Genomic DNA, 12,528 nt, shown 5'->3' on the forward strand with positions numbered 1-12,528 from the left:
AATTCTGATAAAATGTTGTGTGAAAATGAATAAAACAAACATGACTTCTGAAATGTATAAAAGGCAAGAAGAACTGATGTCAGATAAAAGTGCATAGTGCAAAAAAGATGAGATGAAGTAATCTAAAAAGAACTGAATTAGCAGGTTTACATTTAGTCATTTAAAGAGCACACCTTAAAAACAATCTTAAACATCAATAAGCAAATAGTTTCAGCTAATACAGAAACTGTAACATCATAATAAGCTTAATAATGAACACTTGCCAAAAGCCTTTAACAAGCGTGTGTTTAATTTGTAACAAAAGAAACAAAAGAATACCTGACGGGATGCCAGTGAAATGAGCCTGATCTCTTTGCCAAAAGGACTTTTCTGTACTTCATGTACAAACTGGGCAAGTTGCGAATGTGTTCGACTACAATAATATACCTGAAGTAGTAAGAAAGTTGTTAATGATTACTGCCTAAACTATGAATTGCAATAAACTACATACTGTATTTATCACAAGTTACAAAATGAACAAAAAATGATCAAACAAGTTACCAAAAAATAAAATAAAAAGTAATAAAATTAATTAAAAATGAATAAATTCACTTATTTAAAAAATAAGTCATCTGTAATCAAGAGGACATACATTTTTCCATAAAAAAGTGTTCTAACTTATTTATAATTAGGGGTTTCTTTTCAGCATCAGGAAATTGAGCAAGTGAAGATTTGCCAACATAAGACTAGAATGATGAAAACATATCTATAACCCAGGAGTTTATCTAAACTTTTAGGGATGATACACTGTCTTATTCTAGTCATAAAGTGGCTGAACTGACATGCAGCTGTAAGCATCACAAACTTTACACTAACCAAGCATTGTACATGATATGTTATGGAAAGCACTTGACTGAAGTGAGATTTGAAGATACTTTAAGATAAAAGCTTTTTTTTTTTTTTTTTTTAAGCACAGCACCTGTTCTATAATGAACATTATTCCAAGGTGATTTGCAAATACTGAACTATACTACTCTACATGTTTAAACATAAAAATGTGTCATCTATCTTATAAATTGGTGAAAACACCAGTTAACTGATCAACATCTCACATAAGCCTAGAGGTTACATCACAGAGTCAACTAACATCTCAGTTTTAGCAAGATCAACAAAGTTAATTTTAAGAAATGTAAAATTTAAAATATATTTTTACACACATCAAAAAAAAAATATCAGGAGTGAACATCTAAAATAACCAAAATGTCATATTTATGCACCTACGAAATTGAAAAAATAAAACATATGGTATGTTGCTGTTAAAAGTAAATAACCTATGCAGATATAATGTACATACATTACATCTCATCTCATTTCATTTCCACAAACAATATTAAGTCAAAATGAAGATGCAGCAAGAAAACTAAATATTTAATGACAAAGAGCTAACATTAGATTACATTGACTCAGAACATACAAACATGAGTCTAGTTAACATCAAGAAGCCAGAATTAGAACTTAGAATTAGAAAAGACAGTATAAACTATAAATCTAAAATAAATATCAAAACAAATACACAACTAGTATTATAGAATGAAAACATCTGACTTGGCAACAGATGAAAAAATAATCACAGTGAGGCATTATAAAGGTGTGTTGCCGTTGCTATAAAGACGTCCAAGTAGCATTTCTTGACATACTACTGCTAAATAATTTATTGGCTAAAGGTACTAAATTTTAGTATATCAGAGAAGATGTGCAGAGTTGCTGATAATGGCACTCAGTTTTTTCTTTATTCTCTTCCCTTCACTACCACCCTCAGTGGGTCGAGCATGCGTCTCGTAACTGAGCTTTTTATCTTAATCAGCTTGTTGATTTGGTGGGCTTCTCTTGAAATGATGTTACCATACTAGTACACCACAGCTTTCCCCTTTCTTATGAAGTTCATCTGTATCACTAGACCAGTCAGTCCCATCACTGATGTGTACTTGTGGCAGTGCATCAACTCCCCAAATAGTGAACAGGTACAGTATAGAGTCTCATTGATGCATGCAACCAAATTTAGTAACCAGTTCCTTGGTTTTGCTGATGTTAAGTTACAGACAATTGATTATGTATCAAGAAACTAATTTCTCCACCTGACTCCTATACTCTATATTAATCCCTTTGTGCATACACACCCATTAGTACAGAATAATCACAGAATTTTTGTAAGTGACATGACATTTTGTTATATTTACTGTATAGTCTGAGCTTTTTTATGGCAAAGAGAAAAAGAGACAGGATGGTTCCTTGTGGAACACCAGTGTTGCTCACATCCATTCCAGGCAGAGAATCTGAGGGTTACAAACTGCAATCAGCTGGACAGGCAGTCCATTATGTAGGACATCTTAGGCTCATCCACCTGCATGTTTCTGAGCTTACCCCTTAACAGACACTCCTGGATGGTACTAAAGACACTGAATAAACCAATACACATAATCCTAACAGTGTTGCCAGCTTTATCCAGATGAGGATAAGCCTTCTGGAGTAGACAGATAATTGCATCTTCTACTCTAATCTTTATCTGATAGGCAAGCTGTTGTGGTTCCAAGTGGTCTTTCACAAGAGGAACCAAAGTCAAGGAACTGCTTTTCGAAGGTCTTCATGATGTGGGGTGCAAGGATCACAGGTCTATAGTCATCAGGTGAATAGGCACCTGCCTTCTTTGGAAGTGGAACAATACAAAATGCTTTTTACTGCTGTAGCACATTCTGAAGATTTACTGACAGAATGAATTAGAAGCAGAGGATATAGCAGGCTGGATAATGCAATGGATGGATGGATGGATGGATACTACAAAGTTGGTCAGCACAGGCCTTAAAAACCTCAAGGACTGTCAGTTCCCACAGCTTTTCCTGTGTGTAGTCTCTTCAGTTGTATAGGCAATTTTGAATCAAAAAAGTACAAGTTACCTCTAAACGGACACAAAAATGTCAGAGGCGATTTGAAAAAGGTACATACCTTAGTTACATGTTCTTCTTCAAGGTCACCAACATCATCATCTTCATCAACATATCTGAGAGAGAGAAAGAATTTAATTGTGAAATCAACATTTGACATACAAGGTACATAATATATTTATTCAAGAATACATAATGAGGTAGTGCTGATTTTTTTGCAGTACACTACAACAGAAAACATTAATTTGGCCTTAGTAACAAAATCTGTACCAAGCTATATAGTATTAAATGCAAAATAGTAAAATATTAAACCTGATGTTTTTGGGCTTTGTATCATCATCACTCTCATATTCTGCTACAATCAGCTCCTCTTCTCCATCCTCCAAGCAGTCTACAGCCCCGGACTCCCGAGATTCCTTGCTAAGCTGTAGTAATCGCAGTGCTTCCTCTTGTACATTATCTTTCTACAGAAACAAAGAGAACAAAGTAGGGACTTAAAAACATCAGCTTATAAACTAAGGAACAGGACAGTAAGTTAAAATTATATTATAAATGATTACATTTACTGCATATACTGTACTGTATATGTATAGGGTAAGGAAGTATGAAGGCAGGAAAATTAAAGATGACACTCACCAAGTTAACAACCTATTTCAATTACTATCACCCTAAAAAAGTTAATGTTCCAACAAGTTAAAGCCCTTTAACTAGTATAAAATACTTGTAATTCAATGACACAAGTTCTTAGGTTATCTTAATACAGTATATGTGATGGCAGTACAGCAATCTGTGGTTGCCTGAGCACCTACTACATAAATTAGTCTGACCTTGCTGCAGAATTATTTTGCTATTACAGAAGTTGAGGGCAAAATTACAAGTTAAAGTATTCAATATGACCAAGTTACCACTGTAAGTTCTTGTCCAGCAATGCCTTTCGTGAAGATCTAACTTATATGTACTAGCTGTCAGGATAGGACCTACAATTATTAAAGCACTGTAGCTGGAAAAAAAATATCAGGCCTTCATTAAATTTTTTTTCAATTTGATGAAATGGTAAATACTTACTTTCCCAGATAAAATAATAATTTAGGACACTTAGGCATGCATTCATGTGCCCTTCTTTAATTTGTACATTTTACAGTGCTTTTTTTTTGGTTGTTGATTATTTTAAGTGGGACCATAAATTAATCTGCATTCTTTAGACACAATTTGCACAATTAGTGTAAAAGGCTTGGTGAGAAACATGTAGGAATAGCTTGTGTATATCTTAGATGTTTTTCTGCTCCCTCCTTCTTCATATAGAAAAATGCTATCCCCACAACCTCTGATACAATAAAGCTATGATTAAACTATACTAAGTTACCTAGCTTCATGACTTTTCAACTTTACCTAAAAAATAACATCAATAGGTACAACAACTAAATTTGTGTACAATGTAACTAAATAAGTAGATATGTAAAATAAGATATCAATAATTAGCTATCCTTGTTAATACTGAACTGCTAAAAAGGGACAATTAAAGCGTGAAAATTACCCTAACAGAAACATTTTTGGAATGTGGGAGGAAATTCATAGTACCTACAGAAACCCAAACAGACGAATTTGGACTCGCCAATTAAACTAGCATGTCTTTAATGATGTGGGAGAAAAAACTATAACCAAGTGGGAAAACCGAAATAGACACAGAAAGAATATGCAAACTCCAAACATTCAACGAGCAGGGACAGGATTCAAACCTAGGTTGTTAGATCTGTGAAGCAACAATGCTAACCACTGAAGTATTGAACCATCATGTATGTTTATAAATACAATACATGCAACATCGAAACAACACCAAAAAGAAAATCATGCTAGATCTGTGAAGCATCAATGCTAACCACTGAAGTACTGAACCATCATGTTTGTTTATAAATACAATACATGCAACATCCAAATAACACCAAAAAGACAATAATTTTTCAATTCAAATTACAACCTCTATTACAAAGATGTAACCCCTTAAGTTAGACAAAAGGACCACAGGCCCAATTCTAGGATATCCTTAAAAAAACTGCACAACCAGCCTTTAAATTTAAAAGATAAAGAAGAGGCATCAGTTTCCATTGTCACATTGCTGATATACTGATACTATCTTTCTAATTAATGGAACAGATAGAGTGCACTGATGTTAAAATTGTCACTGATAAAGTGACATGTTACCAGTCCCAAATTACCTTACGCTTGAGTGAATATCTGAGCTGAGAATTGTGTCGAATTTGCTCCAACTGTTCCTCTCTCTTTCTCCTTTTTAACTCTTCCTCCTGGAAAGTAACAATTGAAACACAGTCTTACAAAGAGTAATATCACTATCCCTCCAAGGAGAAATGTAAAAACACAAAAAAAGTCAAGACTTGTAGTATAAACAGTATAAATTAGGTAGATAAGAAGATACATACATACATACATACTCACACACACACACATATATATATATAAAAAAAAAACACATTTTAAAGTCCCTTCCCTTTAACACTAGAATCCCCGAAGCCTACAAAAAAAACTTGTAATTCTGGGCTACCTTAAATTCCTTTGCACCTCTCCATCATGGACTTTTGTTGTGTAAAAGAAATAGGATTAAAGTCCAATGCTGAAACGACCATTTGAGTGGAACTGCTGATACATTATCAAGAGGTTGTCAGTTTGATTCTGGGCACTTCCTAGAATTACCGTTTTCAGCAGTGAGCTGCTCTTATTGTTACTATTATAGAATAAAAACATACATTTGATTTGAGTCTGTAACAGCCATTGTAAATTTATGGTACTTGTAAAAGTTAGCCTTTTTTTAATTCAGTTTTATTCTCTCAGTCAGGTTCACTGTCCTCCTGATCCAACACTGCTGTTTTCAAATAAAGAAGTGCTGTAACAGTGGTGAACTCAAATGAGGATGAGGGTACCACATTGCAGAAAGAGAACAGAAGACCTTCCAGCAAGAAACATCCACTCACACATAAGAACAATGCAGCTGTACCAGGCGTAAAGGCAAAAGATGGCACTGTTTGGATGCAGCAAGAGGTCGGGTGTCATCCTGCCAGTGAATCTGACACACGCATTTCCTTCAATGAAACAGCAGGGCATGCCGAGCTTGCCAAGGTATCGTGCAAAGTTCTGTTTGTGATTATGTTTTGTCATGGCCTTTATATGAAAAACATTTAGATGTTATTTATATAAAAGCCACTTTGAATGTTATTTACCTATTTACCTTCATTTATTTACTTATCTTCCTACAGCATAAAGTCACAAGCAGACTACAGAGTTTGCTGTGTTTGATTAACACGGGCATGCTGACAAAGCACAACTTTTAAAGCTACCATTCACTGATCTAGAGGTTGAGATAGATAGATAGATAGATAGATAGATAGATAGATAGATAGATAGATAGATAGATAGATAGATAGATAGATAGATAGATAGATAGATAGATAGATAGATAGATAGATAGATACTTTATTAATCCCAAGGGGAAATTCACATAATCCAGCAGCAGTATACTGATACAAAGAAACAATATTAAATTAAATAGTAATAAAATGAAAAGAATTAAAATAAAATTAATGTTAGCATTTACTCCCGGTGGAATTGAAGAGTCGCATAGTGTGGGGAGGAACGATCTCTTTAGTCTGTCAGTGGAACAGGACAGTGACAAAAGTCTGTCACTGAAGCTACTCCTCTGTCTGGAGATGACACTATTAAGTGGATGCAGTGGATTATTCATGATTGACAGGAGTTTGCTTAGTGCCCGTCGCTCTGCCACAGATGTTAAACTGTCCAACTTTAATCCTACAATGGAGCCTGCCTTCTTAACAAGTTTGTCCAGGCGTGAGGCGTCTTTCATCTTTATGCTGCCACCCCAGCACACCACCACGTAGAAGAGGGCACTCGCCACAACCGTCTGGTAGAACATCTGCAGCATCTTACTGCAGATGTTGAAGGATGCCAACCTTCTCAGAAAGTATAGTCTGCTCTGAGCTTTCTTACATAGAGCATCAGTATTGGCAGTCCAGTCCAATTTGTCATCCAGCTGCACTCCCAGATATTTATAGGTCTGCACCCTCTGCACACAGTCACCTCTGATGATCACAGGGTCCATGAGGGGCCTGGGCCTCCTAAAATCCACCACCAGCTCCTTGGTCTTGCTGGTGTTAAGGTGTAAGTGGTTTGAGTCGCACCATTTAACAAAGTCTTTGATTAACTTTCTGTACTCCTCCTCCTGCCCACTCCTGATGCAGCCCACAATAGCAGTGTCATCAGCGAACTTTTGCCTGGCAGGACTCCGAGTCATATTGGAAGTCTGATGTATATAGACTGAACAGGACCGGAGAAAGTACAGTCCCCTGGGCGCCTGTATTGCTGCACACAATGTCAGACCTGCAGTTCCCAAGACGCACATATTGAGGTCTGTCTGTAAGATAGTCCACAATCCATGCCACAAGGTGTGAATCTACTCCCATCTCAGTCAGCTTATCCCTAAGGAGCAGAGGTTGGATGGTGTTGAAGGCGCTAGAGAAGTCCAAAACATAATTCTTACAGCACCACTGCCTCTGTCCAGGTGGGAGAGGGATCGATGAAGCATATAGATGATGGCATCCTCCGCTCCCACCTTCTCCTGGTATGCGAACTGCAGAGGGTCTAGGGCGTGACGGACCTGTGGCCTCAGGTGGTGAAGCAGCAGCCGCTCCATGGTCTTCATCAGATGTGACGTCAGAGCAACAGGCCGGAAGTCATTCAGCTCACTAGGACGTGATACCTTTGGGACAGGAGTGATACAAGATGTTTTCCAAAGCCTCGGGACTCTCCCTGTTCCAGGCTCAGGTTGAAGATGCGCTGTAGAGGACTCCCCAGTTCCAACGCACAGGCCTTCAGCAATCGTGGCGATACACCATCTGGACCCGCTGCTTTGCTGGCACAAAGTCTTTTCAGCTCTCTGCTCACCTGGGCTGCTGTAATTGTGGGTGGGGATGTCTCACCTATGCTGGTATCAGCAGAAGGATGGTTGGAGGATGCAGTACTCCGAGGTGAGAGTGGGTTACTGTGATCAAACCTATTAAAGAAGTTGTTCATTTGGTTTGCTCTCCACGCCTGTCTCGATGCGGCACCCTCCGAGCTGCAGCCAGTGATAATCTTCATCCCATCCCACACTTCCTTCATACTGTTGTTCTGCAACTTCTGCTCCAGCTTTCTCCTGTACTGCTCTTTCGCCGCCCTGAGCTGGACTCGGAGTTCCTTCTGCACGCACTTCAGCTCATGCTTATCACCACCTTTAAAAGCCCTTTTCTTCTGGTTCAAAAGGCCCTTGATGTCACTTGTAATCCATGGCTTGTTGTTAGCATAGCAGCATACTGTTCTTACTGGAACTACAATGTCCATACAGAAGTTGATGTAATCAGTTGTGCATTCAACAGCCTCTTCAATGTTCTCACTATGTGATCTCAGCAATATATCCCAGTCTGTAGTTCCAAAGCAGTCTCTCAGAGCCTGCTCTGCCTCAGGGACCACTTCCTGAATGAGCGTGTGGTTGTAGGTAGCGCCTCACTCTTGGTTTGTATTGAGGCTGAAGCAGAACCAGGTTATGATCTGCTTTCCCAAGCGCAGGCAGTGGGGTGGCGCTGTATGCGTCTTTAACGTTTGCATATAGTAGGTCAATAGTCCTGTTTCCCGAGTTTTACAATCCACATACTGGAAGAAGGCAGGTAATGTTTATATATATATATATATAAGGTATAGATGTTTCAATTTGTTCATAAGTGACAGCAGTAAAATATATTTGTTACTGAGCCCAACAGGCAGGCACAGAACTCGTCCAGCGTCGCACACATTGAAACAGAGTCTAATGTTAATTAAAACAAGCTCCTGGCTTTATCTGCATTTATTGTATATAATTATTCAAAAGCCTGACACTGAAATATACTAATCAACAAAACATTTACTTTAAACACCTTATGGACTTTTCTGGATATGGATCATAAGTGAAACCGTTTCAGCTTAAATGTCAGGTGTTTGCATTTTACTGGCAACTTACTTGTCACTTCACACAGTAGTAAAAAACATTTTTTGAAAAAAAGATCCCCAGAACACCTAAATGAGGAAACAATGATTGAAACACTGGGCATCCTCCCTCCTAAGTCCATACCCCTGACAGTTGTGATCTGGGGACTTTTTCCCTACCTTGGGCATCTTTTTCATTTGTTCGATACAGGGGTAGGCTAGATTTGTTTAAGTAGTTTTTCATTTGCTGGTGTAGTGTATTGCAGAAAATCAAGTTTATAAAATGGATAGCAGGATGGACTCATATTTAGTGCACTTTAAGTACCTGAAGGGTGTATTCCATAGTATATTGCTTACGTTTTTTGAAATTAATCATCTTCTACTTTAAAATTCAACTGCTAATTAAGAGGTCTTTGAATAACTGCTCAATAAACTCAGTTATACAGCACCAATCACCATAGGCTAGGCTAGACCAAAACAAAGTGACACAAGGAATGAGTGTGCACAGAGCTGGAATTTTAACATATTGGGTGACACCACTTGATATTGAAATGCTGTAATATAGCAGTATGCTGACATAATTGCAAAGCATCTTAATCAATCCAAATACAACCTTTTGAAAATGGCAAGCATATTTTCGGTTACAGCAACCACAAATTCAAGCCTGTTTATAAAAAGCTTGTCAACCACTTTTAAAGTTAGTGTTCAACATGTGAATGCATACATTTTACAAGCTAAAAATGCTATAAATTATTGGGAATGTAGATTCACCTCAGACAGTCATCACCAAGCACTGTTGTTAACATTGAATGTTGAAATCCAGATGTGAATTACTGTCTTTGTTATGTAGTCAACAACTGAAAAAGTCATACTTATGATTACTTATACTGAGTAACTATATAGAAGCTTATTCCTTATTTTTTCCTTATTTTGCAAAGATCCTGCCAACTGCCACTGGATGTATTTCTGCATGTGTGTGTCTAAATTGAAAGCGAATACTGAGCACAAGCGTAGCGGAATATCTGGACAGGGCGACAGTCCATCACAAGGCAAACAGACATACCACACTAGGGACACATTACTGTCACCAACCTGCCTAACCTGCAATATATTTGAAATGCAGGATGAAACCAGAGCATCTAGGGAGAACATGCAAACTAAATGCAGGGAACACCTGAGACACAAAACCCAGTCTCTTTTACTATGAGATAGCACCACTGCCACTGTACCACTATAATTGCTGTCCTCAATATCTTTCATCCATTGATCTATTCATATTTTATTCAGCTCCAGGCACAGTAATAATAATAATAATAATCCATCCATCTTCCTAACCTGCTTATCCAGGACAGGGTTGCCTGGCAGCTGGTGGAGCATACCCCCCAGCGAATACTGGAGCCAAGGCAGGAACAATTCCTTGACAGTGTGCCAGTAAATCACAGGGCGAGAACACACACACACACACACACACAGAGTAGGGACACTTTAGCAATACCATTTCATTTAAGTTTAATCAGGCAGAACATAAACATATTGTAGGCAGAGTTTCAGCACAGAGCTTTGATTCCTGCCTCAGAGCACAAGGTTCAATACAGGTTTGCAAGATCCCACCAAGTATTTACAAATTGGCTGGCATCAGTCCAGTGTCACTGAGTTTTCACTCAAAAACATTGTCCTCAGTTCTTTACTCACCATATCCTCAGCAATACTGACTCATAGATTAAAAATTTTAAAAATGTTTTTAGTCCTACAACCTACTCTTTTACAAAGTCTGCCTTTTTCATTTTATTAGCATTTTTTTATTTTGTGTTCAAAGGAAGTTGAAAGAAAATTGCCAGTGGCTTGGTTCTTTCCAAAATCTGAGGCTTTTGTTAAAAATACAATCAAGTGTAATCAGTTCAGATTTACTATTATGTGTACAAAGTACATTTGAACTTAAATGTACTCTTTTCACCATACTGCCACTCAGCATGCATCAAGCTTCATATGCTATATAAAATAACAACACAGAATGTAACAGGTGAAAAACAGGTGCCATTTAGGGAAAATTATCATATGATTTGAATGAGCATCTATCTGTTGTTAGAAGACATGGCAGAACATTAGCACTGAAGAAATAAAACTGCAGAATCACAAGTAGGACAATAAGAAGAGTATAGCTTGGCATGTGTCATATTGCCATAACTCCACCCATGACTGCATTTACTAAACAGTCAGCATGGGTTCAGAACAGGGAGGTCATGTTTTACTATCAAGCCAGAATTCTATGAGGAAGCAACAAAAGGGTATGATCAAAGTAGAGCATATGATATTATTTATCATGACTTTCAGAAAGCATTTGATAAGGTGCCACATGAGAGGATGGACATCAAACTAAAAGAAGTGGGAGTTCAAGGTGATGTTTGTAAATGGGTGACCCAGACACAGTCAGCAGAGAGTTATGATGCATGGAACCTTTTCAGAACTGGCTGATGTTAAGAATGGTTTTCCACAGGGGCAAGTGCTAGAAAAATATGTAAATGAGTTGGACAGGAATGTAAGTACAGTGGACCCTAGACTTACGAACTCAATTCGTTCACGAGGGCTGGTTGTAACTCAAGTTGGTTGTAAGTCAAGACTATTTTTCCCATAAGAAATAATGGAAATGCCCATAATGCGCTCCGAACCTCCCACAGCAACACTTACTTAACCTTTTCATAATAAAAAAAGGGTTGTATAATGCGCATAATTTACCAAAACACCAATAATTTTTCTAATGTACTAACCAAAAAGTTATAAAAAGTGCCTAGCCTACCAGAAACAGCAATTTCATACTGTACTCACCATTTAATTTGACATGTTACCAGTCCCAAATTACCTTACGCTTGAGTAAGGCTGCAGGAAGGGAGGAGGAGGAGAATGAAACGGAAGGTGGTTATTGTTTAGAAGGAGCCTCCTTATGCAAATCTTTTCTTTGTAAAATTGTCAAGATGGTGGATTTCGACATGCTGTACATATTAGCGAGATCGGTCACGAACGCCACTCTCATATTTCCGCACAATTTCCTTCTTCATTTTGATTGTGATCGCTGTTTCTCAAGTTAATAATGACAGTAGTCGAGCACTCAGTTCAAAGCTGGCCATGTTGTGAACTGCTGTAATAATACACTCCAAAGCAAGCCGGTGCTAACTCAGCCTGATGACATCATCATGTGCCACGCCAGCCCGCTAGCTAACATCCCTTAACAATCGCTTTCTTTACCTTCGTTACCTTCTCTTCCTTCCTTAGCAAATATGCGTCTTGCTTGCCATGGTCTTAGTGAATTATGTATATAGATAAATCACTGCACTGACCGAAATTACGTCCACAAACACATGTATCTGGGCTCCGACTGACGCTTACAAACGTTCTCGGGTGTTTGTTTACAATCGTACAAGCGGATAAACGTGACCGCATTTGGGTCGTAACGCAAGATGTTGGTCGTAAATCAAAACTAAAATTTTGGTCGTAAATCAAGTTGTTCGCATGGGTCGACTGTAACTGGTTAAGTTCACTGATAATACCAAGACAAGTAAATTGGCAGATTACCTGGCATGTTGGCTTGGGCAGA

General features: G+C 38.0%; 1 protein-coding gene across 3 annotated transcripts in view; it reads right to left on the reverse strand.

The window, feature by feature from the left end:
* ddx11 (DEAD/H (Asp-Glu-Ala-Asp/His) box helicase 11) overlaps positions 1 to 12,528 on the reverse strand; it is a 148,754-nt gene that overhangs the window by 121,662 nt on the left and 14,564 nt on the right. For all 3 annotated transcript variants that reach the window (XM_039760653.1, XM_039760654.1, XM_039760652.1), the window contains exons 4-7: positions 5,132 to 5,218; positions 3,231 to 3,382; positions 2,980 to 3,034; positions 319 to 426 (exon numbers count right to left, since the gene is read on the reverse strand). In XM_039760653.1, the coding sequence (XP_039616587.1) occupies positions 319 to 426; positions 2,980 to 3,034; positions 3,231 to 3,382; positions 5,132 to 5,218 (402 nt within the window). The remainder of the gene's footprint in view (positions 1 to 318; positions 427 to 2,979; positions 3,035 to 3,230; positions 3,383 to 5,131; positions 5,219 to 12,528) is intronic.

This window comes from Polypterus senegalus, chromosome 8 (genome assembly GCF_016835505.1).
Source record: "Polypterus senegalus isolate Bchr_013 chromosome 8, ASM1683550v1, whole genome shotgun sequence".
Classification (NCBI taxonomy): Eukaryota; Metazoa; Chordata; class Cladistia; order Polypteriformes; family Polypteridae; genus Polypterus; species Polypterus senegalus.